This window comes from Vicugna pacos, chromosome 29 (assembly GCF_048564905.1).
Source record: "Vicugna pacos chromosome 29, VicPac4, whole genome shotgun sequence".
Classification (NCBI taxonomy): domain Eukaryota; kingdom Metazoa; phylum Chordata; class Mammalia; order Artiodactyla; family Camelidae; genus Vicugna; species Vicugna pacos.
Genome location: NC_133015.1, coordinates 26,368,556 through 26,396,511, shown reverse-complemented (window position 1 = coordinate 26,396,511; position 27,956 = coordinate 26,368,556). Strand labels below are relative to the sequence as shown.

Sequence of the window (27,956 nt, the reverse complement as noted above, 5' to 3'; positions counted from 1 at the left end):
TGTTATGAAAGAAAATTGAACTTTATCCACCAAGGAAAGACTGATTCATGTTGCTGATAAAGCAGCTGTTATGAAAGAAAATTGAACTTTATCCACCAAGGAAAGACTGATTCATGTTGCTGATAAGTATGTTTCTTTAAAATAGTAATATTTTGTCTTTATCTTTTGTACCCTCTGCATGTTAATAATAGATACGAAGGTTGCTCCGACATACCAACTTTTTTATTGAAGTAGTTGATTTACATTATATGTTACAGGTATGTAAGTCACAATTTTTAGAGGTTACACTCCATTTAGTTACTATAAAACATTGGCTGTATTCCCTGTGCTGCACAGTACATCCTTGTAGTTTGTCTTCCATGTACATAGCAGTTTCTCTCTCTTAGTCCCTTGCCCTGTATCGCCCCCTTTCCCTCTCCCCACAGGTACCAGTTGCGCTCTGCATCTGTGGGTCTGCTACTTTCTGTTTTATTCACTAGTTTGTTTGATTTCTTAGAGCGCCCATATAAGTGATATCATACAGTATTTGCCTTTCTCTGTCTGACTTATTTCACTGAGCATAATACCCTCCAAGTTCATCCATGCTGTTGCAAATGGCAAAATTTCATTCTTTTTTATGGCTGAGTAGTATTTCACTTAATATATATACCACAACTTCTTGTCAACTATACAGTGAAAAAAGAAACTCCCTGCTGTTACTGTACATTAGCTAATCTTACAAACATTGAGTAAACATTATCAAACATCAAAAACTCTTCAATGACTCTCAAGTGTAGACTGAACAACACACTTCTAAATAACACCCACGGCAAAGATGAAATCTCAAGAGAAATTTACAAAGCTTAAAAAAAAAAAACAACCAAAGGTATAGTTGATTTACATTATATTAGTTTCAGGTGTATTTGTAGTGATTTACAATCTGTAAAGGTTAAGCTCCATTTAAAGTTATTATAAAATATTGGCTATGTTCCCTGTGCTGTACAATATATCCTTGTAGTGTATCTATTTTATACATAGTATTTGTACCTCTTACTCCCCTACCCCTGTGCTGCCCTTCCCCCTTCCCTCTCCTGATTGGGAACCACTACTTTGTTCTCTGTATCTGTGAGTCTGCTTCTCTTCTGTTACATTCATTAGTTTCGTTTCTTAGATTCCACATAGAAGCGAAAATATAAGAGTATGTATTCTGTCTCACTTCACTGAGCATAATAGGTCCATCCATGTTGCTGCAAATGGCATTATTTCATTCTTGTTATGGCTGAGTAATATTCCATTGTGTATATACCACATTTTTATCTATTCATCTGTTGAAAGACACTTAGTTTGCTTCCATGTCTTGGGTATTGTAAGAGAGTATTAGTTTCCTATTGCTGCATCCAAATTAGCCCCAAATGTAGTGGCTTAAAACAGCAAACACTTGTGATCTCATTTTCCGTGAGTCAGGAATCTGGGTAAGCATTAGCTGGGTTCCTCCACCTCAAGGTCTCTAGCAGAGTTGCAATTACGGTGTTGGCCATGACTGCAGAGTCATAGGAAAGCTTGACTGGGGAGGAGCTGCTTTCACGTTCACCCCCACGTTTGTTGACAGGATTCAGCTCTTCATGAAGCAGGGCCTCACCTTCTCAAGGTTAGTGGCCAGAGGATGACCTCAGCTCCTGCCACGTGGGTTTCTGTGTAAGGCAGTTGTCAGGATAGCAGCTGGCTTCCTCAGAGGGAGTAAGAACAATGTGGGTGGAATCTAATTTTTTAAAAACATAATCTCAGAAGCTCTATGCCTGCACTTCGGTCTTATTTCATTCATTTTATTCATTGGACGTTGGTCAGTAAGCCCAGCCCACACAAAAGGCAACAGGCTTTAATAAAAAAGGCATGAACGCCAGGAGGGGATCACTGGGAGCCACCTTCGAGGCTCCCTACCACGAAAAGGAAACGAAAGCCGTGTAGCAGTGTCACTTCATATTAGGCGGCATGGCTGGGACCAACTGGGAGGACAAGGCAGCGGACCTCCAAGCTCAGAAATTAAGAAGAGCTCTTTTCCCAAACCTCAGCCGCGTGTGAGACACGGCGTAAACAGGGGTGCAGGGCGGAAAGAATGAAGGGTCTCCACCCAGCAGGAACTGCCCCTCGGTGTGCGTGACAAGGGCTCAGACCGTGAGAGCCGGGGGCGGCCGGACAGGGGGCGTAGGGGGCCGGGACGCGGCGGGCGGAGTTCGGTCAGCACCCACTCCGTCGGGACTGCGGGTCCCCGCGCCCCACCCCTGGGGCTGCAGTCCCGGGTGTCGCCCGGCTATCGGGGCGTCCCCGCCGGCAAGGCTACCCGCGCGGGGAGCTTCCCCCGGGGCGCAGAGATGCTCCCTCATTACTAGGAAATTCTTACACTTTTTGAAAGAACTTTCTAGACTTAGACCGAGGTTCTAATCATGTTCCAATGTCACGCTGAAAAGAAAACACGCACTAGCTGGCGTAACCCTAGGGGCCCTTTACGCTTTCCGCGAACTCCTGGCTCCGATCCACACAGAGCGCGCCCCGCCCCGCCCCGCCCCCAGCTCCACACGCACGCGCGCCACCTCCGCGCCCGGGGAGGCCCGCGCGGCGTCCGCGCACCTGCCCGGACGCACGCCTATGACGTCACGCCGGCGCGGGCTCTCCCAGGCAGCTGCCCCTCACGCAGCGTTTCCGCCTCGCGCGTTAGCCCGCCGCTCCGGTGTGCGGCTCAAGTCAGCTTCCCCGAGCTCTTCCTTCAGCCTCTTACTCTGCATTAGCGGCTGCGTCTCGGGCAGCCGGAAGCCGCCGGGCGAGTCCGCGGCGACGCGCCGGAAGCCGCCGGCCGGAAGCTGCGGGGCGGGCGGTGGCGCTCCCGGAAGTGGCGCGAACGTCGCGTGCGTGCAGGCGGTGCGTCCGGCTGCAGGAGAAGATGGCCGTCTCCACAGGTCGGTTACCGGCCGGCCGCCTGCTTTCCCACCCCGACCCGCGCTGCGCCTCCGCCTGCCGCTGGCGGCCGGCCCGGCCGTGTGGGAGAAGCCAGAATCCTGCCTCTCCGCCGCCGGGCTCCCCGCGGAGCGCAGCGGGGAGCAGGGAGGATTCGCGTGGCCGTCGGGGCGGCGGTCGTGCCCGCCCGTCGGCCGCGCGCTCGGGGACCAGGCTGGGCCGGGGGCCGGCGGGCGGGGTCCCGCGGGCGGTGTGGGAGCGAGGAGAGGATCCCGGGCGGGCCGCGTCCACCTGGGTGCTGAAGGGCTCGCGTGGGGTCCTGAATGGAGCGGATCCCATCCCCCGACTCGCCTTGATGTGGACGGAGGCGGACCGGACCATTCTTACCTGAGTGTGTCTTGTCTTTATTTGAGTCAAAAACTGCGGTGCAGAGTAAAAGCGCAGAGCGAGGTGGAAGCTAATTGAAGAAAAAGCGGCTTCTTAGATTAGCTGTTCAACTGCTGTGTCGTGCTGAACACAATTTCGGTTTCCTATGAATACAGACTTCAAGTATTAACACTGAGGTTTTAGGAATTTGACCGTTAAAAGGTTGTGAAGTTTGAAAGGCTGTTTTATAGCTTTAAAATGTTAATACATATGGTCTTTCATTTATCCTTATTGTTTAAACCAGATTATAGAATAGTGCCATATTTCATGCCATCGTTGCATAATAAAACGAATTTTCAATTCTGTAGGCGCTAAAATGGAAGGCTTCAGGGTATATTATTTGATACTTACAAGGTAATAACCATTCTACATCCATTTTAGTGAAAAATTCTGTCTTTTAGATTCGTTTTTCATTACTTACAGTTGTTGGAGTAAGATCTTGAACAGTTTTAGTGCTGGGGAAATATTTCGGTATACTTGACGTCAGAACCAATTAATAAAGCATGGATAATTTAAAGAGTGACCTTTTAGTAATAAAATTTTAATTACTGACCCTGCTGTTTGAAATCGAATGTGCTTGTGAATGGGGCCATGTCTTTTAGAGTTGTGCTTAGTACCTACCTATAGGCTTTTGAAAATGTAGTGATGAAGTGGTATATTTTAATTTGATAATTTTCACTTTGTGGATTTCATTTTTTATTTAAACATGGTACCCCCCCTAACATTGTACGTATAAGAGAGTGTAGAAATATTTTGAGAAGATTAGATTATGTTAATGGCAGATACTTTAACCACATACAGTCAGTCTTGGAATTTGAATATAAACTATAAAAAGTTACTGATTATTAGTATATTTATTGTACATTGGAAGCTTGCATTTTGTAGTTTATATTTCAGATATCTAATTGTTACATTTACACTGATTTTAGATTTATAAAATTTGATACCTTAGCACAGTTAAAAAATCTATTTTAGGCAGTTAATTGATGTTTTCTTAAACCACTGAGATTTGTTTTGAAACTGTTGCTAAAAATCCCCCTGGCCAATTTCATATCCCACTTACTCCTTTTGTGTAGTTTACATCATTGACAGTATTCTCCAACTGGGGAGAAAGGAGCGCAGAAGCAGTTTTGGACTATGTTTTGAAACTATTTTAAAATTATACTTTCTATTAGCTATACTTTTGTTTGCTTTTGGTACCATGGGAGGGAAAAAGTACCTGTGTAGTTGTGAAATTTTAAAGTAGGTGAGCTAGATAGATGTACTGTACATGTTTTCTATTTAATCTTGATAAATAATTGATAGGCCAAAAAGGAAAAACACCTGGCAAATACTTTTTGATCTTTATTAAAACATCATTTTTTAATGTGCATTATCTTAAGTCACATGCTTTTACCCTTTTCACTGGAGGAAAAACTGGGGAGGGGGATTCTAATTAGACTGAGACTTCTGAGCTGAAACACACTCTGCCCTACCACCCAGTCCTCTTGTTTTGCAGATGAGAAAACTGAGGCCTGAGGAAATACAAGGTTTTATGTAGTTGTCTAGTAGCAGAGTCAAGATCAGAATCCAAGTTTTTTTTTCTTTTACTCAGTCTAGTGCTTTTTCCATCATGAGGAACTATGATTTTTGAAATAATCCTGAATTTAGGAATTTTACTCCTTTTTAGGCTTGAGAGTGGCTTTCATACTTTGCTTCCCAGCAGAAACCTTGTTTCAGACTCTTAAATGGTTCATGGTTGAAAGCAGGGCTGTGGTGGAGACCCCACTGGCTAAGTTCCCCTTTCCCAAGAGACAGTCACCTGTGGGGCAAGATGGTTTCACATGACACAGCTTAAGAAACATTACTCTAGGGAATAGAAATTTATTAGTATATTTAGTACTTGTGATTCAAAAATTTGATTCTATCCCAGCACTAACACAAGAATTAATGTTAAATAAAAAAGTATGTGCAGTACTTAAATTTTTAATTTTCGAACAGTTCTAGATTTACAGAAAGACCGTGAAGGTAGTGCAGAGAGTTCTCATGCACTCCCTTCAATTCCCGGTTGTTCACATCTGACATTAGTATGGGGCATTCGTCAGAATTAATGAGCCAGTCTTGACACATTTATCATTAACTAAATGTGTTCAGGGTTCTTTAGTTTTTGCCTCATGTCCACTTTCCGTCCCAAGATCGGATCGCATCCAGGATATACTGTAATGTGAAACATTAAAAAATTTTTCTTACCACTTAGTTATACTACTGTTACAGTGGAGGTCTCGTTTCTGAATGCAGGTGATTGTAAAATGTCTTTTTGTTGTTGTTGCCTCTTTTTTTTTGTTAGTTTTATTGGGGGGAGGTAGTTAGATTTTTTAAGTTTACTTATACTTGGAGGAAGTGCTGGGGATTGAACCCAGGAACTCGTGCATGCTAAGCATGAGCTCTACCACTGAGCTATACCCTCCCCTATAAAATGTCTTCTAAGTTATGAAGGGCTCAGAAAAAAAATGGAGTATTTTTTTCTTTGATGGTAGGTCTATGTAAGGCATCTGGGTTGAAAACGAAACCAAAATAAAACCTAATTACCTTTTTCAGCAGTGGTCAGTATTATGTGTCCTGGAACAGGAACTTGGTTAGCAGTGTTTTAGTTCCTCTGCTGCCTAGGAGGTTACTGTGCCATGCTCGGTGTGCCTCCAGGTCTTCTGAGCCTTACTTACCCATCCTCTCTGTGGGAAGTTCGGGCAGTAGGATTTTGCTTGTTTTCTCCGTCTGCAGGATGGAGCTGTGTGGATGTGGGCAGACCTTGGGAGTAGCAGCAGAAGAGGTTTGCCACTCGTGTTCTGACTGATGGTTCCGATGACCAGGTGAAGGCTATTTTACATGATGAACACGTGACAGAGGGTTGGGGTCCAAACCCTGCCTTGCCAGGTGGGAGGTTTAACCTCACATTAACGGTTATGCAGCCAGATAGCAGGCATGCTTCAAGCAGCATATTCTTTGTAAGTACCGTAAGTAGGCCATAGACTTTTCAGCCTAGTCACGGAATGCTACTGAAAAGTACAAGCAGTGCAGAGCTTGGTGTACTGTCTGTCATTCATGCTGTTGTCAGCTGCCGCCTGGATTATCAGTTGTGGTTTACTAAACACGGTTGCTGTAAGTGACTGTTACCTGAGAGGATATAGTTAAGTTATTGAAAACTTTTTCATTTTGTAGAATGTTTACGCTACCAGAGGCGACCTGGAGGGATGTTTACATTGTCTCCAGTTGCAGCTCCCGGAGGCATAGGAGAGCCTCACACACTCCAGTGAGTGGGTGGGTGAGTGGTCTCCGTCAGAGGAAGACCTCACATCTTCCCCGGGGTCCTCACTTCCCTCGGAAATCCGTGCTAGAGAAGAGCCAGAGGCTGCTGTAGTTGACTGACTTTCTTCCACTCCCTGGTTTATTCTAAGGGAAACATTCCTTCTTAGTTCTGAAGTAGACGTTGTTAGCAGCTTTCCTGGAGAATTTAAGTAACTTGTGTGTTCCCCCTGGTTTGTCTGTCTCGTTGGGGTATCTGTAAGGTGTCCAGCAGGTTCTTTGGTGACAGCTTGTTGCATTTGAATGCACCTCCCTACATGGTTCTCTTCTCACCCCCCCACCCGCCGCCACTGCCCAGATGAAGGGGTATGTTCATGTCAGCAGCACCTGCTCAGGACGGGCCTGTAAATATTGACAGAGGCTGAAAGTAAGCATCTCCGTAAAGTCCCACGTATTTACTGAGTGCCTCTTGTGGTGCCATCATTTCTTACGGTACGGTTTCCATGTAAGTGAGTTAATAATAAGGAAACAGATGAGTTAAGTCAAATCTAGCTTTCCCCCTTTGTATATTACAATGTTCCACTCATAATTTTTCCTTTTAGTTTACTTTTCTGAAGTGAAACAGGACTAAAGGAGTATTTTGTGTTCAGATACGTTCATTGAATAAACTCAGGAAGTGGCCTGTGTTCTCCTTGTCCGAGTTGGTGCATGCACCGCCCGTCGACTGTAAGAATAGTTGCCGAGTGTGGGGGAGTGGCTGGGCAGGGTGGCTTTGGCTGTAACCTGGAGTCCCAGGAGCACAACTCGCAGTCTGCTGTAGTGATGCCTCCAAAACACGGGATGAAGTACTGTGCAATCCTCTAACCCAAAGGTTGTTCTACTTCAGAAGGCATAGCACACATGCTTCAGCTATACAGCATTTAACTTGAGATTTTTCTTCAGGTTTATCTTTTCTACCATATTTCATCAATTCTAAAACATTTTAGTGTCTGAAATGAATTTGTGTCCTATAGTTTAATTGGCAGTGTTTTTAAAGTTTTTAAAATTATGATTAAAAAAGAAAATTAAAAAATTCATCATATAGTTGATGCCATCTAAGATTTGATGAAAAGCAATATTTAAAAATTATTAAAAAGCTGTCAGTGAGGTGAGTATATACCAGATTTTAAAATACTGGGTTTTACAAACATATTAACATGTCTTCTCGTTTATTAATTGAATATTAAGCAATTTGTTATAAATTTAAACTTAAATGTATTCCATTGAAATAATTTTTAACCTCAGTCATTTTTTGCAATATTCGTTTTAGAGACAAAAGTTAAAATTGCTGTACTTGATAAGCCTTCATATCAGAAGACCATTATATTCTGATTTTTTCTGTGAGTTATATGTGAATATGATTTTTATTATTAAATCAAAAATTGTATAAACTCACAGAATCTGAAGTTATAATTCGGTTGTGATCAATGTGTTGATGTAAGTCATACGCCTTCATGTCAGTAGTTGTATGTTCTTGACATTTCTGACATCATTTTCAGTGATGGTGTCTAGGTTAGGGTTGTAAGTGCTTTTTTGAAATAGTCAGTGGGGGTGATGGCCCAGTTAGGATTGTGGAACAGAATTTATTCTGAGTCAAGATCTGGGATGGGAATTAATGATTTCGGCATTGCTCCTTGACGGAGTGTTCACAGCCAACACTGGGAGTTCCTGGGTGTGCTGGGAGGGAGCGGTGTGTGCAGTCCAGGGTAGAGGGCGGTGCGGAGGCAGCACAGAACGCCGTCGTTGCTACTGGTACTACGCTGAAGTGTGCTGTTGCACGTGTGGATATCTTTATAAGGTAAAAAGGCCCAGTGAGTTTGCAGCATCAGTTGCAGGTTATCTTTGGGTCTATACTGAGGTATGTTGAAAGCTTTGGTAATTATGGTCAAGGGGTATGTGTTGCTAGCAGACCTGTTTTTTCATTTACACAGTTAATGTAATTCATGTACTTGAAGATGGTATTATATGCTGTTTTAAGCATGTGATGTGGTTCACTGAATGTATGCCAGTGGGCCTCTTGCTGAACATTTTCGTCCTGATTACTTTTCCACCTATCCTTTACTCCTTCAGTTACCTACTGCTGTGTGAGAAATCACCTCAAAACATCGTGGCTTCAAACAGTCATTTATTCTTATGATTTGGGGGCTGACTGGGTGGTTCTGTGGGTCTCACATCACGTGACAGTGGGCTGGGCCTTTTGCCCAGGTGCCTCGGCTCTGTCCTCGTGGCTGCTCTAGGGGACCTGTTTGGACTTCCCTCACCTCGTGACGGTGTCTGGGTGGTCAGACTTGTGTATGGTGGTTGGCTTCCAAGAGGACCAAACAGAAGCTACCAGGCCTCCAAAAAGGCTCGTCCCAGAACCGCACCAGCATCCCTGGTGCCACGTGCTGTCAGAACAAGTGTCATGACCAGCCCAGATTCCCATGCAGGGAAGTGGCCTGTCTCTGGTTGGGGGGGGGCTCGTGCCTCGAGGCAGGAGGGTTCACGGCCGGCTCCAGTGGCCCTTTGCGCTCCTCGCGCTTTGTTCTGGGGGCGATTTCAGCCAAACTATATGAATGTTTAAAAATTCTACAAAACCCCCACAAAAAACAAAAAAGCAAGAAAGAGGGGAGGGCATAGCTCCAGGGGTAGAGCACATGCCTAGCTTGCACGAGGTCCTGGGTTCAATCCCAGTGCCTCCTCCAAATGTAAATAAACAAACAAACCTAATCAACCCCCCATAAAAACAAAAATAAACAAAAATTCTAGTTATATTTTGTCAAAGTACCTCTTCAGCAAGATACGATCAGTTTCCAGTGATGCATATTGGTGGATAAATACAGTTTTCCACTTTTTCCGTGACTGTTTACCATGTTCTTACTTCTATGGAACTGTAATAATGTTATATTGTGTTAGTCTGCATGTTTTTAAAATTTTCTCGTTGGGTTAGCAGCTGTATTTCATGTTTGTCTATGAAGTACGTATTACCCACTTACTGCTTGTCCGGTGGAGCTGGTTATTGATCTTATAGGGTTTTAGTGGTTTAAAAATCAGCTTAAAAGTTTTATACTTACATTTACTACTTTTCCTCCTTTGCTTTTTTTTTTAAAAAAACTTCTTAGGACAGGATCATGTCTCACATTCTGAAGTGGTCCAACACGGAGCTGAAAAACCCTGAGTCTGGAAGGAGCTTTAGGAATAGCCTGGCGCACCGAGGAGTCTGAACCCAGAGAGGGAGGGCAGAGGCCTGGCAGCAGGCTTCCTTCCTTCGCCCCAGCCCAGGGGACTCCCCTCCTGAAGATGGGCTTTTGCGTGTTGCTCATAAGCCAGGTTGGGGTGGACAGGAGGTCCCTCGTGTCGCTCAGCTAGTCCCACATTTTACATCACAGTGTGCAGAGTGTAAGAAGAAACCACTGTTTGCCCAGGGTCATCTGTCTGGTTTTGTGGTAGAGCAGAACTACTACTTCATAGAAGTTTCGTGTTGCCTTTTTCATCTAAGCATTTCTAGTGCTCTGATTTTTGTCCTGCAGCCCTGATGCACACGCAGGCTCTGTCAGTGCCAGGCCTCCGGCCTCGCACAGGTCCTGGCTAGTAGCTGGTGTTTAATTTTGGTTATTGGAAAGAAATAAAGAAAATCACAGAATATAATGAACCACATTTTTCTTGGTTAAGGCATTTAAGCTTTCTTCCCTGATTGCTCTCTGTCACAACAATAATCTTCTTGCTTTGTTGCCTCAGCTCCTCGAGGTCTGTGCTTCAGACCCCCCTGCATCCTCATGGCTGCAGGTACCCTCTGAATTTGAAGGCACACCTGTCCTTCAGGCAGTTCTGGCTCTTTGCTCATTATACTCAACGGCTGTCTCCAAACACTGCCTACCGTTCTCTCCCTCGTTTTGGAACTATCCTTCCTTTTCTGTTCAAAAGGAAGATACTAAACACTAGAAAAATGCATAGAAACACATGCACCCACCCCCGAGCTCTCTCAAATGCTAATAAATTATTCTGTTTTTTTGGCGGGGGGGGGTGGGTAATTTGGTTTGTTTATTTAAATTTTTTTTAATGGAGGTTCTGGGGATTGAACCCAGGACTTCGTGCATGCTAAGCGTGCCCTCTACCACTTGAGCTGTACCCTCCCCCCCAATAAATTATTCTTGCTTCAGGTGGTTTTTCTTGAGAAAACATTAGTGATACCCTTCCAAGGACACCTAGGCCCCTCCCTCTTTGCCCAGAGGCGATCACTGCCCTGGCTTTGGAGTATATTCCACAAACGTCTTTGTGCTTTGGCTACTTAGCAAGACTGAAACCATGCACCCATTAAACACCACGTTTTAACATTTTAGCGCTGACGGTGCTTGTAGCTCTGCCGCTCTCACTTCGCCTGCAGCACTGGTCTGTCGTGGGTTACACTGTGCTGTGCTTGGGGGGTTTCTAATTTTTCACTGTGGGAGGCCCCCCCCCCACAGCTGTCCTGGCATCTCCGCGTGTCACCGCTGTCCTCCCAGAGCAGCTGTGCAGCTCTTCTGCCCGCCGAGATGGGCGAGCCGCCGCCTCTGCTGCTTCGCCTGCCAGTCTGGTGGGTGTCACTGCAGTGGGATTCATGTCTCCCTGCGTACTGTTGAGGCTTCTGTTCTTCATGTTGCATGTGAAGAGTCCCCTCCTCAAGGAGAACTTCCCTGTCCCTTCTTTTGGGGTTGTTGGTCCTTTCTAGGAGCTCCCAGAGGGTTTCTCACGTTGCGTTGTGCTGTCTCTAACCGTCCTCTCCGCCTGGTGTCAAGTGCCTGGCACGGTGACTGCATCTGGTGGTAGTCAGAGGTTTACTGAGTGAAGAGGTGAGTTAAATGTGCATGTCCGTGGATGTGGCCAAATCAGGTTTCCCCGTGCTTTGCTGCCTAATGTGTGTGTGTTCCTCTGTGTGTAGTGTTTTTGTAATTTTGTTTCATCCCATTAAGGAAGAGAAGAATGTTAAAACCAAACAAATATTTGAGTGTTAACTTTCCGAAAAATTAGAAGGTATTATTCACAGAGCTCTTTTATACAAGCTTCTGTTAATACATGATTTTAAGCACTGCAAAGTCAGAGAGTAAGTCCCTATTTCTTGGACTTTTAAAATTTTGAAACTTTCTTTACGGTGTTTTTCTTTATATAGTGTGTTTCACCAATGAGTATTTTTTGAAATATATGTATTTTAGGTTGTGCACGTTTTGTTGTCTCCCTGTTGTCTCCCTGCTTTTTTACTTTCTGAAAGATGCAGTGTACAGTAATGGAAAGAATTGTCCCATGTTGTGGAATATGAGTTCACTTGTGACTCAGTACTAGGTTGCCATGATCTTGAATGGGTTACTTCATGTCTTGGGTCTTTGTAAAATGTAGATACATCTGCTCTTCATACCTCAAAAGATTTTTCCTTTATTCAGATAGCTGAGTGTATGAAGAAGTACTTTGAAAAAATATAAAATGATGGTTATATTACGTCCCTGAACAGGAGTGTTTTGCTTTGAGCACATCAGTATGTGACATACGGAAAGGTTCTTTCTAAGAGCATTCAGATTAATTTTGTGAAGCTGCCCCCACAGCTGGTCAGGATGTGTTCTTGTCCCGTTAGATTTGTAGGGGTTGGGGGTGTTTTAGCAGGAGCCAGAGAAATGAGTGCCGTCCAGGACTGGCTCCGTGCATTGAGTGCAGAGCAATGGCTGGGAGCTTGGGCTTTGGAAGTGCCTCCCCCACTCACTCTCTGTGACGTTAGGTTGAACCTTGTGAAATCACTTTCTGTTGGTTAAAAAGATGCGTGAATATCAGCAGTTTGGTCATAAGGTTCAACCTAGTAATTTAAGCCTTAATTTTCTTAGTGAAATGATGATGTTAGAACAAAATTTACATGATGAGATTTAATACTTCTCCCTGTGAAGCTTTTAGCGAGTGTCTGTCTTTAGGAGATGCTCAATAAATAAAGTTTTAACTAAGCTAGCCTGTTGGGGGTTTGAGGGGTCTTAGAATTCCCAGAGGGAGCAGGAACCAGGAACTCAAGTTACAGGTGGGACTTCTCAGGGGTTCCATCCTAACAGTGTGCCCTCAGGTATGTGGAAGGGCAGCAGAAGCCCATGTGCCTAAGAGAACTCCGCAGGGGCAGGTAAGCCGGGGGCCCCAGAAGCTCTCCTCCTTAACACCACAGCCACCCCGGGCAGCGGGGTGAGGGGAGAGGGACCCATGGCCAGCGGGGCTCACGAGGACCAGCTGAGCAGGGCTGGGGAACAGAGAAGGTGGAGGAAAGGCACTCCATCCCTGTAGGTGTTGTCCTTGAAGTTTTGAGCAGGTGAAGAGGAAGTTACAAAATTATGAGTCATGATCTCATTCTGCGAAAAAACATAGAAATCATGTGTTTTTATGTATGGGAAGTAACCTGAAAAGAAATACACTAAAACGTTAATAATTATTTCTAAGTGTTTCTGGGTTTTGTATCCCAGATAGTTCGCTGTTATTTGGAACTAGAATTCACCTGGACCTCTCTCTCTCTTTTTTTTTTTTTTAGTGTTATTTCGGAACTTTCTTAATTTAGATGATTAATTGCAAACTGATACTAAATTTGCTTTCATTTCTTATGTTTCTGTGAGTAGATTGACAGATATATTACTTTTTATGGTCTTATTTATGCTTTTTCCCCTGTAACTGAAAAAGGTAAAAATTTATGAATTAAAAATGGGAAGTCCTTATTCTTGTTAAATACAGCATTTCAGAAGACTCATACTAGTTTTTGGGTGGCAGTCTTTATGCCTTTGTTTCTGGTATCGTGGGAATTAAGGGCGCATGATTAGGAATCTGACAGCCTTCAGATTAATGAAAAACGAATCACTTTCTAGGTTATTTGCATTCAGAGTCTTGCTTTGGAATGTTGTCTTCGGTCTCCTCCCGTGGGTGGGGGCCCCCTGCGATGTGGAGGGAGGGGCCTGGTTGGTGGGTGGCTGGGGGCGTGGGTTTCCGTGGGTGGGGGCCCCCTGCGATGTGGAGGGGGGGACCTGGTTGGTGGGCGGCTGGGGGCGTGGGTTTTGGGCTTGGCTTGTCAACCAACTAGTAGTGAAGTGGCTTTAGGGTTGATAACCCCCTTCCTCTAAAGTGTTAGATGTTCCACTGGATGATCTCTGAGGTTCTTCTGGGCCTAAAAAATTGACAAAATTTTAAGGGTTTCATCTTTTAGGAAGGAGTGGTATCTGGGCTACTTTTTTTTCTTTAAATGAAGATCCCAGACTAACGGGATTAAAGTCTTTGACGCTGTTAAACAGCATCAGTAATGAGCAGCACACCCACATCTCCGCACACAGGAAAGGGCTCAGGTGGCCGCGATCCTGGGGCAGCGTGGCGCACACGTCGCTTTCACGGACCAGCAGCCCCACCTGGTGGCTTTTTCTCTTCACAGACATCGGTGTCGGGTGAGATGCAGCCAGTGCCCATCCCTGAGCTTGGAAATAGAGCTCCCTGATTTTTGTTCGTTTGTTTTGAGTCTTATTCTTTAAAAACAAAATAGTCTTAGCTGCCATAACCTTTCAAATGTTAGCATCGCCAATAATTGTTCTATTAATCTTAGAACTGTTTCCCCAAAGTGCTGTGCAGAGAAGTGGTGAAAAGTTGAGCAGTTGCTAGGTGTGTCGCTTTTATGGCACTTACGTAAAAAGAAACGTTAATTTGCATTGTTTGCTTTGTAGTTCTGGAAGCTCATAAAGGTCGCCTGACTGAGTTGTTTATAAAAAGGAGGCAACGAAGTTCTACACAGATGGAGGGTTTTTCTCGGGGAGCGACTTCATGATGGGAAGGGGAGTCACACTCCTTCAACATTAGTACTCAGCAGCAGGGTGTGTGGAGGCCGAGACCGCACACCCCGGGAAGAGCGCTTGCCCAGGGCTGTGCGGAGAGGGATCTGCCGCTTGGAGTGACGTGTCAGGGCCGGCCCTCAGGGTGGTGCGGGGAGCTCGGACTCTCACAGCTTAGACGGAGGAGAGTAGGAGTTGATATGCAACCTGCTTAACATGGATACTGAAACGAGCATTTCACAGTCAGCATTTATTCTGTTTCAGATGGATTGCCTTGTTTAAGTGATCTGTGAGGTAGAAACTGCTTTCTCTCCCTGTGTAGAAGAGAAACCTGTGCTGGTCCCAAGTCGGGGCAGCAGCACCAGGAGCTGGACGGGTCAGTCTGCTTCCTGGCCTGGGCCTCGTGCACTTTCTATGTGACAATGGTTAACAGAGTGATTTGGGTCTAGAACAGGGTTTTGATACTGGATTTGCCACTTACAGCTGTGCGACCTTGGGAAGGTCACTTAACTCCTTTAAACTTCAGTTTTCACAACTGTAAACTGGGTGCTTTTCAAATGGGGTAGTTTATTTAAAATAGCACACAGTGTACAGTAAACGAGTCTGGGGAAACATCGACCAGGAAGTTACACCCCCTGGAAGTGGGTTCTCCAGGCGGGAAGGGAGCTGCTGGCAGGGCAGGCGGGACCAGGGCGCCGGCGAGAGACCACGGTGGGGCTGCTGCTGGAAGACAGTGTTTCTCAGTGCATTTCTAAAGGTGGGTGGGGTATAAGTCTACTCTCCAAACATCACTGGAGGGGATACATAAATGAAACGGAGCTTTTATGAGCTTTCTCGTCACGCAGTGCTCTTGGCTAGGAACAGAAATCTCGGGTATGGAAAGTAATCACAACGATCCCTAATGGTTGGTACATGTTAGTATAAAGCTGATTATCAGGCGTTCACGTGCATGGTCTGTACTGCTGTTAACGTAAGCAGTGTTTTCTCTAGTGCTTCCATTTTGAAGGGCCTTTAGATTCAGCATTTTCTGGGGCACAATGCTTTTTAAAGGGAATTTTGTCTTGGGGAAATACTTTGTAAAGGTTAATTTGGGAAAAGCTGGATTTGAAAATGTGTAGCCCTGATAATTACGAGATTTTTACATTTACACTGACGTTCTCTTGTATAGGAGTTAAAGTTCCTCGTAATTTTCGCTTGTTGGAAGAACTTGAAGAAGGACAAAAAGGAGTAGGCGATGGTACGGTTAGCTGGGGCCTCGAAGATGACGAAGACATGACACTTACCAGGTGGACAGGCATGATTATTGGGCCACCAAGGGTCAGTGCTGGAAATTACGTATTTTTCTATTACTATTTATTGTTGCTTTAGAGTAAGCATTTTGCTTTGTGCTGTTGATACTAAAATAAACATGATAACCTGTCACTGGATAATCCCTCACTTGTTGTGTACTTTGTATGCGTTTGCTGGCACTTCCTCTGGAGAGTGTGGTGTGTGATTTTCTGGAGGCCTGGGGGGTGGGGGGTTGGTCCCCACTGTCAGAGCTTATGGTCTGTAGAAGAGAAGAACTGAATACGGAGGACAGAGTCTGACCTTGGCGGACAAAGTGCACTGTGGGACTTCAGAGTGTGTTTCTTCTAGCTGGAATAATTCAGCAAGGCTGGACAGTGGAGGAAGTTGCCTTTGGAGTGAGCCTTAAAGGACTGGCTGGTAGGATTTCAGATGGGGGTGGAGAACATTCCAGATAGAGAGGAGAAAAGGTGAGGAGACGAGGGTCTCTGGGAAGAGCAAACCACATATTCCGACACGACGTGTTACTAACCCGCTGTGCGGGCACCAGGGTGTCTGAGTGGGTTTGTGTCTCGTGCACAGCGCCCTCGGCCACTGACAGCGGACTCGCCTGTGCGCGTTCTGGCTCTGAACTCTCTTCATCTGTGGAATTTAGGAAAGGCTGATTCTTTCTTACTTCCTAGCATTGTTGGCAGCAGACCTGTTGTCTTTTACGCTTAGGTCTTTCTCAAGCTTATGACTGACTTTTTTACGCAGTCTTTTTCAGATTGAGCAGCTTTTTCCGACATTGCTTTCCTTTTTCAGGGGCCCGTTTACTGCACACCTTGCAGTGAGTCTTTGAAATAATGTCTTTTTGTGATGTTTTTTACTTGTTGGAACACAATTTGAAGTTCTTTTTAAGTTTTTGGTTTTGTGTACTGTTTGCTGCCTGTGTTGGGAGCATTTCAGCTGTTTTGCTGCTGGGTGTGATTTAGACTTCCTCTTGATTTTTACGAAAGAAAAATGGCCAGGTAATTAGCAATGTTAACTTCACAGAATCAGTTAATGTATGTTTTATATTTTCTGGTATTCCTTTGCAAAATTTGCGCACTCAACCAGACTAACAAACTCTCTCTTCCTCCCACGGCTCTCATTTTTCCATGAGACATGTGAGGAAGGAAATATAATACTGGTGGTTAGAATTCTTGATGTTTTATAAATTGGTATTTGTAATGAAAACCTTGATTTTCACTGCCTGTGAACATCATCACCATGGTCTGGTAAAAGGGAAAAAAAGGTGCTTATAATTTATGAATATTCTTACTTAATGAATAACTTGAAGTTGGACAGTCTCAACCTGGCGGAGTATAAATTTGAAATTACTTAGATTTAGTTTTTCTCCAGCCATTACCTCTGGTGGACTTTAAACTTTGAGTGTTTTGTGTACGAGTGTCTCTGATTTTGTGGGCTGTCCCACAGCCTAAGTCCCAGATGTCTCTCACTCAGTTGGGGTCACCAGCAGAACCCCCGAGCTGGCCACCTGTTCTGGTGTCACTGAGCATAGGAAGCTCCTGGGTCCCACTGTGCCAGTAGGGGCCAGGGCTGTTGTAGCATAGGGTTGGGGATGGGTCTGTTCCCCGGGGCCCGAGACAGGATACTCCTGGCTGCCGCCCCCCTGGGGCTTCCCTTGCTGGGGCCTCCTCTCTCTGGGTGGGGGATGGTAGTCTTGGGGCACCCCTCTTCCTGTGGTGCAGGAGGAGGCAGGAGGGCACAGCTGGAGAGACCCTGCACCCTTCCGGCCACACTGGCCCCTGCCCGACATCTCTGCTTCGTGTCACCCCCAGTGAGGCACGTGGGGCTGGGCCAAGGTGAGTGGTCCCAGCGCTCACCCAGCTGCCTTTTACCGAGGCCTGCAGGGGCCGCACTTCGGCTTGGTTGTTGTTTCCTTCCGAAGGTGCCAGAACATTTAGGACGGTTTTGTCCCCAGCTTCAGGTATCTACGCCCAGTTAGGATAGTAGAATCCTCAACCTTAACATTGTTACTTGGTTAGTTGTTTCTCACTTTTCACGTGTTATGAGGATATCAGTTTTTAATGTTATTCTAGTATATATTTGGATTTATGTAATTGGCAGTTTTGTTTTTCCATATGTTTGTTTGTTAAATTTTCTAAAGCAATATTTTTAGCATCAGAGGTTTAGTAACTTGCCCAAGTTTCCTTACATGTAACTGGAGGTGCTAGACCTGTCTGTAGACGTTGAGAGAATTAAATGAATTAATAATTAGACAATAGGAGAGTATCTGACTACAGTGCATAGTTGATAAACATTAGTTCCTATTACTACTCTCTTTTCTGTGTTATCTTTCTCTTTCGTTAAATTACAGAAAGACTTGGCTGTTAATGTAAAATTCAGAGGCGATAAAATTAATCCAAGGTGTCAAAAGTTAGGATGTTTAAGCGTTGTAGGCTAAGTTAGAGGTTTTCTATTTGGAAAAAAAATGGAGGTATAATTTACATACAGTGAAATGCGTAGATCTTACGTGAGTTTGGACAAATGCACCTTGTTACTACCCACACCCCTATCAAGATACAGAGTGTTCTTGTCACCCCAGAAATTCCCTGCACCCCCACCCCCGCTGCTTCCTGTGCCCCAGGGTAGTCTTCCCTGGTGCAGGACTTGGTGGGGGTCGTGCCGCCTGTGTGCTTACAATCTGCTGCTTCGGACTCAGTGGGACGCCTCAGGTTCAGCTCTGTTCCCACACAGGATGTGGCAGCGTGTTTCCTTTGATCACTGAGTGGTATCTCACAGTGTGGCTGCACCATTGTGTGCTTATCAGTCCTGTTCACGATACTCTCCAAATAAAGCTGCCATGATCACAAGTCTTCTTGTGAACCTAGGTTTGTTTCCATGTCTCTTGGATAAAATGCCTGGGATTGGAATTGCCACATCGTAGGGAGGTGTATGCTTATTTTTCTTGGTACGAGATGCCAGATTGTTCCCAGAATGGTTATACCACTCTGTACACCCAACAAAATGTGAGAGTTCTGATGGCTTCTGTGTACGTTGAGTATTTCTAACATCATGGGGTTTCTCTAGGACTATTACTGTTACTTTTAAGTTACCTAAAGAAGCTGATGTGCGTCCTGTTGGAGAACCACAGCCTAGAGGATTTCCTTGAGATCATCTGGGTTTAACCCTTTTCAAACCTGTCCAAGTGCTGGGCATATTAATATACGTTTGCTAGTACATTTGGATGAGTTTCGTACAGCTGTCTCGTATAAAATTCTAAAATATTTAATGACACACATACAAGATTGTTGCATACATTTTAAATTACGGTAGTTTAAAGACTCCGACCTGACCTCCGCTTGGGCGAGCTCTTACTTTGGGAGAGAAGCTGTGGATCAGTGTGGGTAAGTGAAGCCCGTGCTGGTTAGCTGCTTTTCCCCCGGGCTTGTCTAGGAACTAGCAGGTACTCGGCTTGTTGCTTTCATTGATTTCTTTACTTTCTTGTTTTAATTGTGCACTGATTAGTTTACCAAATGAGCAGAAGCCATGAGGATGAAAGAGGTAATTACAGGCGTGAAAATAAGCCCTGAAAAAGGGAGAAGCGTGAAGTCCGGTGGCTTTAAAATGGCGGGTTTGCAGTGTGGGGGTGTTTGGCTTCTTGATTACGAAGCCTTATTTTAAAATGAGACAGAAACATAAAAGTTGGCTATTGTCTATCTGCATTAGATAATGACCCACACAATGAAGTAAGAATGTAAATTAGCTAATAAGAGGCATGCATTATCTGTGTTCGTGCTGTAAGGTGGTGTGGTACGGTGCCTTCCCTTTTGCTAGAAGGTAGTGACTGCTGTGCAAGTGGGGTAATCTTAGTTTATTGTCCAGCCAGACCCCTATGGGAACAGAAGGAAGCATTATTAATAATTAATAGAGGGACCTGGACAAATGGGGACCTTTATGTGTGTGACACAAGTCAAGCTACAGGGTACACTTTTTAGTAAAATCTGAATTTAAGTGATTTGTTTTTCCTTTTAATTTGTTACAGACATTGTTTATACCACAAAAGCAAGTTTTGATCATTTTGATATTACTTTGTAGAATTATTTTAATTTTATAAAATTTTCTAATTTTAAGTATGATTGCTGCATTTTTTCCTAACCATTTGCATCGTATAAATTTGTAGACAAGTAAATTCTTGATCATACACATGATATCAAGTACATTTATATTGAACTTTCTTTATTAGTATTTGAATATTATTATTATTTTTGCCTTCCAGACAAATTATGAAAACAGAATATATAGCCTGAAAGTAGAGTGTGGACCTAAATACCCAGAAGCTCCTCCATCAGTTAGATTTGTAACCAAAATTAATATGAATGGAATAAATAATTCCAGTGGAATGGTAAGTTAAAGTAATCCTTTTATTCTCGTGTAACCTATTAATGTGTAGTCAAGAGGAAGGTTTTTTTCTTTTTTAAGGGTCTTAGTTCACCTGAAAGTCTAAAGATGTTTATCTCACACCTGTCTCTCATGAACCTGCCTGTCCTTAGAAGCCTTCACGTGCCAGTCTAGGTATGTGCAGCCCTTCCCTTAGGGTTCTGTTAACCGCTTCAGTAGTCACGGTCCAGGGGAACCCTTACTGGTGAGAAAATGGTCATCATTTCTCTTCGGGTGTGGTTTTTCTTTAGGGCTAAGGTACATTTGGTGAGAGTAAAAGGATGAATATTCATGAGGAGGAGGCTTTTCTTTGAGGAACAAGCAGGTCTGTAGGAGCAGACGTTGTAGTTGAGCATGGCCGTCTGTTTAAAGCAAGTGGATCAAAACGATACTCCCTGGTTCACACAGGGAAGCTAGTGGAAACAGCCTCATTTCTGGTGCGGTGTTTGGTTCACGGCAAGGACGTGAAGTGCGGGCTCTTGGAGTGCTGTGTTGAGAGTGCCCTGACGTGCGGAGGGACCCGGTGACAGTGGCGCGGATGGCACCGTCTCAGGAGCAGTGCCATCATTGTCCTTAGGTTCTGCATGCATTTCTTCAGCCCGGCCCGCATGCCCTTCCCCGGCAGCATCCTGAAATGTTTTACATTCTCTCAGTCTCTTCGTGGTTTTACTCGCATCCCACCGTGTGTGCACATGTACACCTGTCCTCCTTACCCACCCCTGTCCACCCACAGCCTCCATCCAGAGCCATGCGTTCACACCGGTACCTCCAGGCCATCCCGACACTGCAGCCCCTGTTCCAGAGTCCGTTCTCCCATGTTCATGGGTCTCGCTCCAGCAGGGAGGACCCTGGCCCCGCCGCCCCGCGCTCGTCCTTAGCGCACTCGGTTGTGGAGGGCGCACACCCCGCTGCCCGCCAGCCTGCGTCCTAGCCTCGTACACAGGCCCCAAACTGGCCCTGGTGGGCTGGCCTCTGTCTGCTGGGTGCCCTGGAGGAAAGCGTGACGCTGATTGCAGGAGGGTCGTTGGAGGCTTGGCCCAGACCTCCTGGGTCCCTCCCTAACCGCAGAGTCCTCCTGCAGTCTGTCTGGCGTGTGGTTTACCCACTGAGGTTTTTCGTGCCATATGCTGATACGTTTACGTTTGAGTAACTTATCTTATTTTGTGGTTTCTGTTTTTTCCATGTGTTTCTCACTTTTGGCCTACTTCTGAAATGGCAGTTCTCGACTGGCGGCGGCGTTCCTGTGCTGCGGTGGTTGCTCTAGGCATTACTGTGCGCATCCTTAGCGGTCTCTGTGTCAGGCAGCGTTAGGCAGGGGCAGAAGCAGAGTTGTGAGACACGGAGTTTACAGAAGGGCTGTTGCTCGGGGAGCTGCTTTCGTGACGCACAGCCCTGCTCTGAGGACGTTTTCCTTGGGCTTCTCTCCCAGGAGCACCTGTTCTTCCCAGCTGCTGCTTCGTCGTCACATGACAGACTCTGCAGATGGAGTAACTCGTGGTGGGCTCTGCACTGTTGTGGGAACTATGAAACCCACGATTAGATGTCAGACCCACCCCGACCGAGTCACCTGCTCTCGTGGGCTTCTTGTCCATGTGGGACATTCTGCCGCTTCCTCTGCCCCCTGGCCCCCCAGGCTCAATCGAGAATCCTGTCAGTCTCCGTTGAAAATGGAACTTGGGTCAAGTCTTGCTTGTCTGTTTACGTTGCCGCTGAATGGGTGCTGGCCATTGTCTCTCGTCTGGCCCCTGCGCAACCTCTCTGATTCTGCCTTTTCACCCTCTCCAGTCTTTGCAGAGCAAGCAGTCAGAGGGACCTTGGCAAAACGCACATGTGTCCTGTTGCCCCTGAGGTGGCTTCAGCCACGGGGTGCCCGCCTCTCCTTATGGCTCACTGGGGGCACATGGGTCTCGCTGCCCGCACCCGTTCCTTTTGGCCTCAGGGCCTTTGCACTTTCTGTCCGTCCTGTGTGGACATCTCCTCCACGCTGGCCAGTCCCGACGGATCCTTCCCGGCTCTGTGAGCGGTGCCTTCTCAGAGAAGTCTTTCCCGAGTCCCTAGTCCCAGTTTTGTCCCTTTGTTACTCTGTTAGTCACTCTTTTATTCTTTCTCTTTGTAGCGATTGCTGTAAATTACCATTTTTTCTTTTTGTTTTTACTTCCGGTGTTCTAAAAGGATTGTTTCTCACACAGCAGACAAGCGTTAGCGGATGATATAACCAGCACCCTCCGTGTCAGATCTGACTACATCCTGGACTTACTTCCACCGTCTTTTTCTTTCTTTTCTTTTTTTTTAAAGGAAGGCTGCATTATGACTAGCTCCCTCTGTGTGTACCTGTCCCTTGGAGCCTCCCCACTGCAGACTTGGTGTTTGTTGCTTCCACACGTGGCTGCATGGTTTTACCGCACACGTCGGTGTCCCCGTGTTGTACCGTGTTTGATGCCTCAGGGAATTTTGAGTTTCATCCGTGCTGTGTTGTGTCGTCCTCTCTTGCTGTTTAGTTAACACTCCATTCTTCACGTGCCAGGCATTGAAGTTTTCAGCTTCCACCGAGGGACCACCCCGTGTGAGCACCCCTGTGCCCTAGAGCTGGCTTCTCAGGCTTTTCAGGACTGAGTGTCTGTTGGTTACAGTAAGCTGTGGGTCAGTATTTTTACAGAGTTCGATGAAAATGAATTACTAGGAAATTGAAGGAGAAAATCCAAGCTCAGGGCTTTTTAGAAAAGATTCACCTGTCAGATTGCCGTGGGGCTCTCTTGAGTGCTCACTCTCAGTTTCTGTGCTAATCTTGAGAGGGACCAGAAGGCCTGGGCTGTTCCGTGGGAGGAAGTGGAACGCTGCTGAGTCCGGAGGTCGGGGGGCGTCTTGAGTCCGGTTGGTTGAGTTCTTCCCAGTTGTCCCCCCAGGGTTGGGCTGTGTCCGTCCCCCCAGCCCCTCCTACAGTCAGGCTGCAGCAGGGCCTGGAGAACAGACACAGATACTGATTCCAGCTGTTGGGGCGCAGGCTGGGCAGCTAAGACCCCAGTTTTCCTTTCGATTGATGTTTAAGAATTTAAATTATGACTTTTGTGACCAGTAAATAAATAGAGTGGAATTTCACGTTGACCATCGGTGATTGGTCCAGGATAATTTTGTATGTTTTGAGATTATTTAAGTACCTGATGAATTACGGATGTTGCTTCAGTAAGTCTGGTTTATATTTATTTAATACAACTCGGCGAAATTATTCCCGGTGGGTGGTTCGCACTGAAACGTGGTTTCCAGCGCTTTGTGCCGTGAGGGCTCACGTCTGGGAGGCGGTTGTGCGTGCACTGACGGACGCAGGCTTGCTGTGACCCCCCCCCCCCCCGCCTCTGCCCTGCCCCCGGCCTTTCTGTGCCCTCTGTTGGTGCTCGCAGGACTTGCAGTTACTTGGGTTTACTTGCTGTCGCTGAACTTCACAGCTGGACGTGTTTGTTTCTGCCTCGGAAGCAGCTTGGTATTGTCCACACCTACAGACTGGTGTTTGCTTACGGACTGAGTTTAAAATAGGCCAAGGGGGTTCCACTCCTGAGGTCAGAGGGCGCGCGAACCCCGCGGGCCGCGTTCCTGTCTCAGTTACTCCTGACGGAAGTCGAAAAAAATTACTTTTCTTTTCTATTTTTAAATAGTTTTATTGTGCTATGATTCATACCATACAGTTCACTCAAGTGTAAAATGCATGTTTTTTACTGTTCGCCACGGTCGTGGACCCATTGCCAGAACCCAGTTTCAGAACGTTTTTGTCCCTCGGAGGAAGCCCTGCACCGGTCAGCTGTCACCTTGCCCCACACCCTGAGCAGCACCGGTCTCCGTCCTGCCTTCACAGATGTCCCGTTCGGGGCTTCGCATACTTGGAGTCATACAACTTGTGTTCTTTTGTGGCTGGGTTCTTTGACTTAACGCAGTGTTTTCAAGGTTTATCCGTGTTGCAGTGTGTGTCAGTGTTGTCTTCCTTTTATTGTTGAATAATAACCTGATTATATGGATATATGCGCCTTCAGTTATCTCCTGTTTTCTTCGTCCCTTGAGGACATCTGGGTTCTCCCGCGTTGGGCTGTCGTGAACGTCTGGGTACAGGCTTGTGTGTGGGCGAGCATCCTCGCTTCTCTTGGATTCATCCCTGGAAGTGGAACTGCTGGTGGTGGAAACTCTGTCTAGCTTTTTGGGCAGTGGCCAGACTTTTTCAGAGTGGACGTGCTATTGACACTCCTGTTAGTGGCGGGTCAGGGCCCCAGCTTTTTCACATCCTTGCCAACCGTGTCGTGTTGACGACAGCCCCCCGGGAGGTGCGGGGTGCTGTGACACGCGCTCCCCTGAGGGGCTGGTGGTGGTGAGCAGCTCTTCACGTGCAGATTGGCCGTTTCTCACCTTCTCTGGAGAGGTGGCTGTCTCGTCTCTCTGAGCCAGGACAGGGTGCAGCTGCTCCAGGTGCCGTGGCCCAGGGTCTCCCCGGCTGCAGTCGGCATGCTGGCCTGCGCTGCGGTCTCTTCCCAACGGGGGACGTGCTGGGACAGCATTCAGTTCTTCGTGGGTTTTTGGACCGAGGGCTTCTGCATCCTGCACGCTGCTACCCAGAGCCCACGTTTGGTTCCTGGCCCCGCAGGCCTCTCTGTAGAGCCATTCACAGCACGGCAGCCAGTGAGTGGGAGCCAGAGGGAGTGAGGCGGCAGCAGCGCGTCTCTGTAACTCAGCGCCCGCAGGGCAGCCCAGGGTCCTGTCCATGGAGGTCCCTGTGCCCAGCCCACACCCAGAGGAGCGGCTGCAGTGGGCATGAGTGCAGGGGTGAAGATCCTCAGGAGCCGCTGTGAAAGCTGCTGTCTCAGTTTGGGCTGCTGCAACCAAAACACCACACTCTGGGGGAGTTTCAGACAACAGCGGCTGGCTTCTCTCAGTCTGGAGGCTGGGACGTCTGAGCTCAGGGTGCCAGCGTGGTCCTGTTCTGGCGAGACCCCGTCCTGGGTAACCGACTGCTTGCTGCATGCTCCTGGGAGGAGGAGCAGGTTCTGGTCTCGCTCTTCTCAAAAGGACGCTGATCTCATGGTGTGGCCACGCCTGTGACTGCATCTGAGCCTCATCACTCCAGTCCCAGTCCCTGGTCCCAGCCTGTGGCGGTGGGGGCTTCAGCACAGGAGTTTGGGGGATGCAGTCTTGCAGTCCATAGCAGCTGTCGACCGCAGTCCCCCTCGCACACATTTTAATTGAGATAGGAGTTCTTCATATACTGAACAAGAGCCCCTTATCAAATACATTTTCTTTATTCTGTGGGTTGTCTCTTTGCTTTCTTGATGTTTTCAACGCAAAAATTTAAAATTTTTATGGAGCCAACTTATCTACATTGTATTCTGTTGAATGTACTTTATTAGGAGTTCTGCCCAGTGTCATGGGTTTGCTCCTGTGTCCTGAGAGGTCACTGCCGTGGCTGTGATCCGTTTGAGCCTGTGTGTGGTGTGAGCTGGGGAGCCCGCCTCATTCCTCTGTGGGTGCGTGTCCAGGTGTCCTTTCCCCGTGTGTGATCCATTCGCATGGAATGCCTTTCCGTTTACTTAGCTCGTTAATTTGTCAGCAGTGTTCTGTGGCTTTCAGCGCACAAGCCCTTCACTGCTTTGTTACATTTTACCCGTGTGTTTTGCTCTTTCCCGTCCTGTTGTGAATGGGGCCGCTTCCGCGCTCGCAGGCTTGGCTGGGTGTGCCGACCCTGTGCCGGCAGCTCGCCCCGGTGTGGGGTGGCAGTCTCCGTGATGGGGCCTGCGTATCGTCTGTGCAGCCATGTGTTCTGCACGTGGACATGGCTTCCCTTTGGTCTTTTTGGCCTGGACCCCTTTTGTTCCACTTTCTTGCCTGACTGCCTGGCCAGACCCTCCCCGGACAGCAGCAGCAGCCTTGCCGCGCTCTGGCCTTCAGAGGTGCTTTCCGTCCGTGGCGTTGAGTGTGGTGCTGGCTGTGCGTCTTTACTGGGCTGGCCCTCCTCATAGCCTGAGTGTTTTTAATCCTCCGAAGCCTCAGGCTGCATGTGCCAGACAGGTTGAAATTTTTTTTAATTTTTGAAGTTTTTATTTTGTCATAGTTGATGCTGCAGTATTGGGTTGGTCTCTGATGTACCGCATCATGAGTATTTTTAAAGTTATACTCCACTTAAAGTTTTTTTTCACAGAATAATAGCTGTGTTTCCTGTGTGGTTCAGTGCACCCTTGTTGCTCATTTGCTTTATGCGTAGACGCTTGTGTCTCTGAGGTGCTGAGCAATTGACCCTGGTTATTTTGGACAAGTGCCAGAGTGGAGGTGGCTGGTCGGGGAGCAGGTGGTATTGAGTGGGTGAGTTCCGAGCTCAGAGAAGGGGAGACCCTGTGAGTGAGGTTTCCCAGGGACCTGCCAGGCAGGCCACGTGATGGCAGTTACGTGGGGACGCAGCCCTCCTTTCCGCCCCCTCGGTGGGAGATGGACTTAGCACAGAGTGCCGCGCGCTGGAGAGCAGGGTCTGAGAGCTGTGGTGCCGCCTGCCCCTGACACGGTGGGGGTGCTGCCCCGACCTTGAGTGGTGTCGCTGGAGATGGGGGTGCCTTCTGATCTTAGCTCGCCTCGAAGGAACTGGTAACTGTTCACAGTGTAGCTGTCTTAACATAAGATCTGCTTCTGATGATCAAAGCTCCCTGCATGTTAACTGTCAAACACGAAACCCACCACAGAAAAACGATACAAGCTTTTTAGGGAACAGCTGTTAAAGAAGGAATATTTCCCCTAACTGTCATATGAACTTGTAGTTTTCTGATGTTCATTTCTGTAAAAGAAGAGCCTGGCTGTGAATTTTTAAAAGCACTTGTTAGTAAAATATGTATAGTAAATTGGTGGCAAAGGACTTTAAACTTGGTGGTTAATTTTGCTCTCTTCCCCCTTTTCAGGTGGACGCACGGAGCATACCAGTGTTAGCAAAATGGCAAAACTCATATAGCATTAAAGTTGTACTTCAAGAGCTAAGACGTCTCATGATGTCCAAGGAAAATATGAAGCTTCCGCAACCACCAGAAGGACAGACGTACAACAATTAATTCTAGTGGATCTCAAACTTGTCTTAAATCAGCAGCCTCTACTCATGTTAATGTCTTGATCGAATATCACCATGCAGAACACCCACACATTAAGTCAGACAGTTCCAGCTGGCGACCACGACCTGGACGTTTGTAGGAATGTATCTAACATGTGTACACCCGTTATGTTTTCAGGCACAGGAGGAAGACGCCGCACACCTTCTGTCTTGTTCGGGCTCTGTCTTTCAAGCGTAGGCCTGGAGAGCTCAGAGAAGGACTCAGGTGAGAGCCTGGCAGGCAGTGTCCAAGCTGTGGCAGCGCGTGCTCCTGAGAGTGAAGGTCTCGGGAAGGAGGACCCCAGGTGGCGTGCTTTGTCCGTCTTGCTTAGTGAGAAAGCTTCGTTGAAACTGTCTGAAGTAGCAGGACAATGAATGTTGTCCCAGACTGTGTTAAGTTTTGAAGCGGTGTGGGTGCTGACTGCTAGTAGTATCGGAAATATGTTCAGGTTTGTTGTGACACCTGTATTTATAATAAAAACATGCCGTGGGGGAGGTGGGTGAATTTCTGTGGCAAGCTGTTCCCCTGTGCTCCATGTAACAGCCGCGGTAAATACGTGTTTACTGTCTTTGTCGGGCGAACCATGCGTTTGCGTTTAAGTAAAGCCAACGAAGAGGAAATAAGTGTATGGCTATGTGATTCTGAGACCACAGTCAGTCTTAAGTTGTAAATAAAACGTGGAACGTGTCATCGGAAA

The 27,956-nt window shown here is 46.7% G+C and overlaps 1 protein-coding gene across 3 annotated transcripts; it reads left to right on the top strand.

Annotated features, from left to right (window-relative positions):
• Positions 1-5: 5 nt before the first annotated feature.
• UBE2V2 (ubiquitin conjugating enzyme E2 V2) lies at positions 6-27,956 on the top strand. Of its 3 annotated transcripts, none has more exons than XM_072951644.1 (4): positions 6-126; positions 15,619-15,767; positions 20,002-20,127; positions 27,077-27,956. In XM_072951644.1, the coding sequence occupies exons 1-4, from the start codon at positions 114-116 to the stop codon at positions 27,221-27,223; spliced, it is 435 nt and encodes a 144-aa protein (XP_072807745.1). In that variant the 5' UTR covers positions 6-113; the 3' UTR covers positions 27,224-27,956. The 3 variants fall into 3 exon arrangements, with proteins under 3 accessions (XP_072807745.1, XP_031548005.1, XP_006204720.3); XM_031692145.2 differs by lacking the exon at positions 6-126 and adding an exon at positions 2,619-2,930; XM_006204658.4 differs by lacking the exon at positions 6-126 and having other exon boundaries at positions 13,748-15,767.

Excerpts from the sequence above, each read along its gene's own strand:
- UBE2V2 (XM_006204658.4), top strand. The coding sequence starts at position 15,561 with ATGTGTAGCCCTGATAATTACGAGATTTTTACATTTACACTGACGTTC. Across the intron at positions 15,768-20,001 it reads TGATTATTGGGCCACCAAGG|ACAAATTATGAAAACAGAAT; the intron begins GTCAGTGCTGGA and ends TTTGCCTTCCAG. Across the intron at positions 20,128-27,076 it reads TAAATAATTCCAGTGGAATG|GTGGACGCACGGAGCATACC; the intron begins GTAAGTTAAAGT and ends CCCCCTTTTCAG.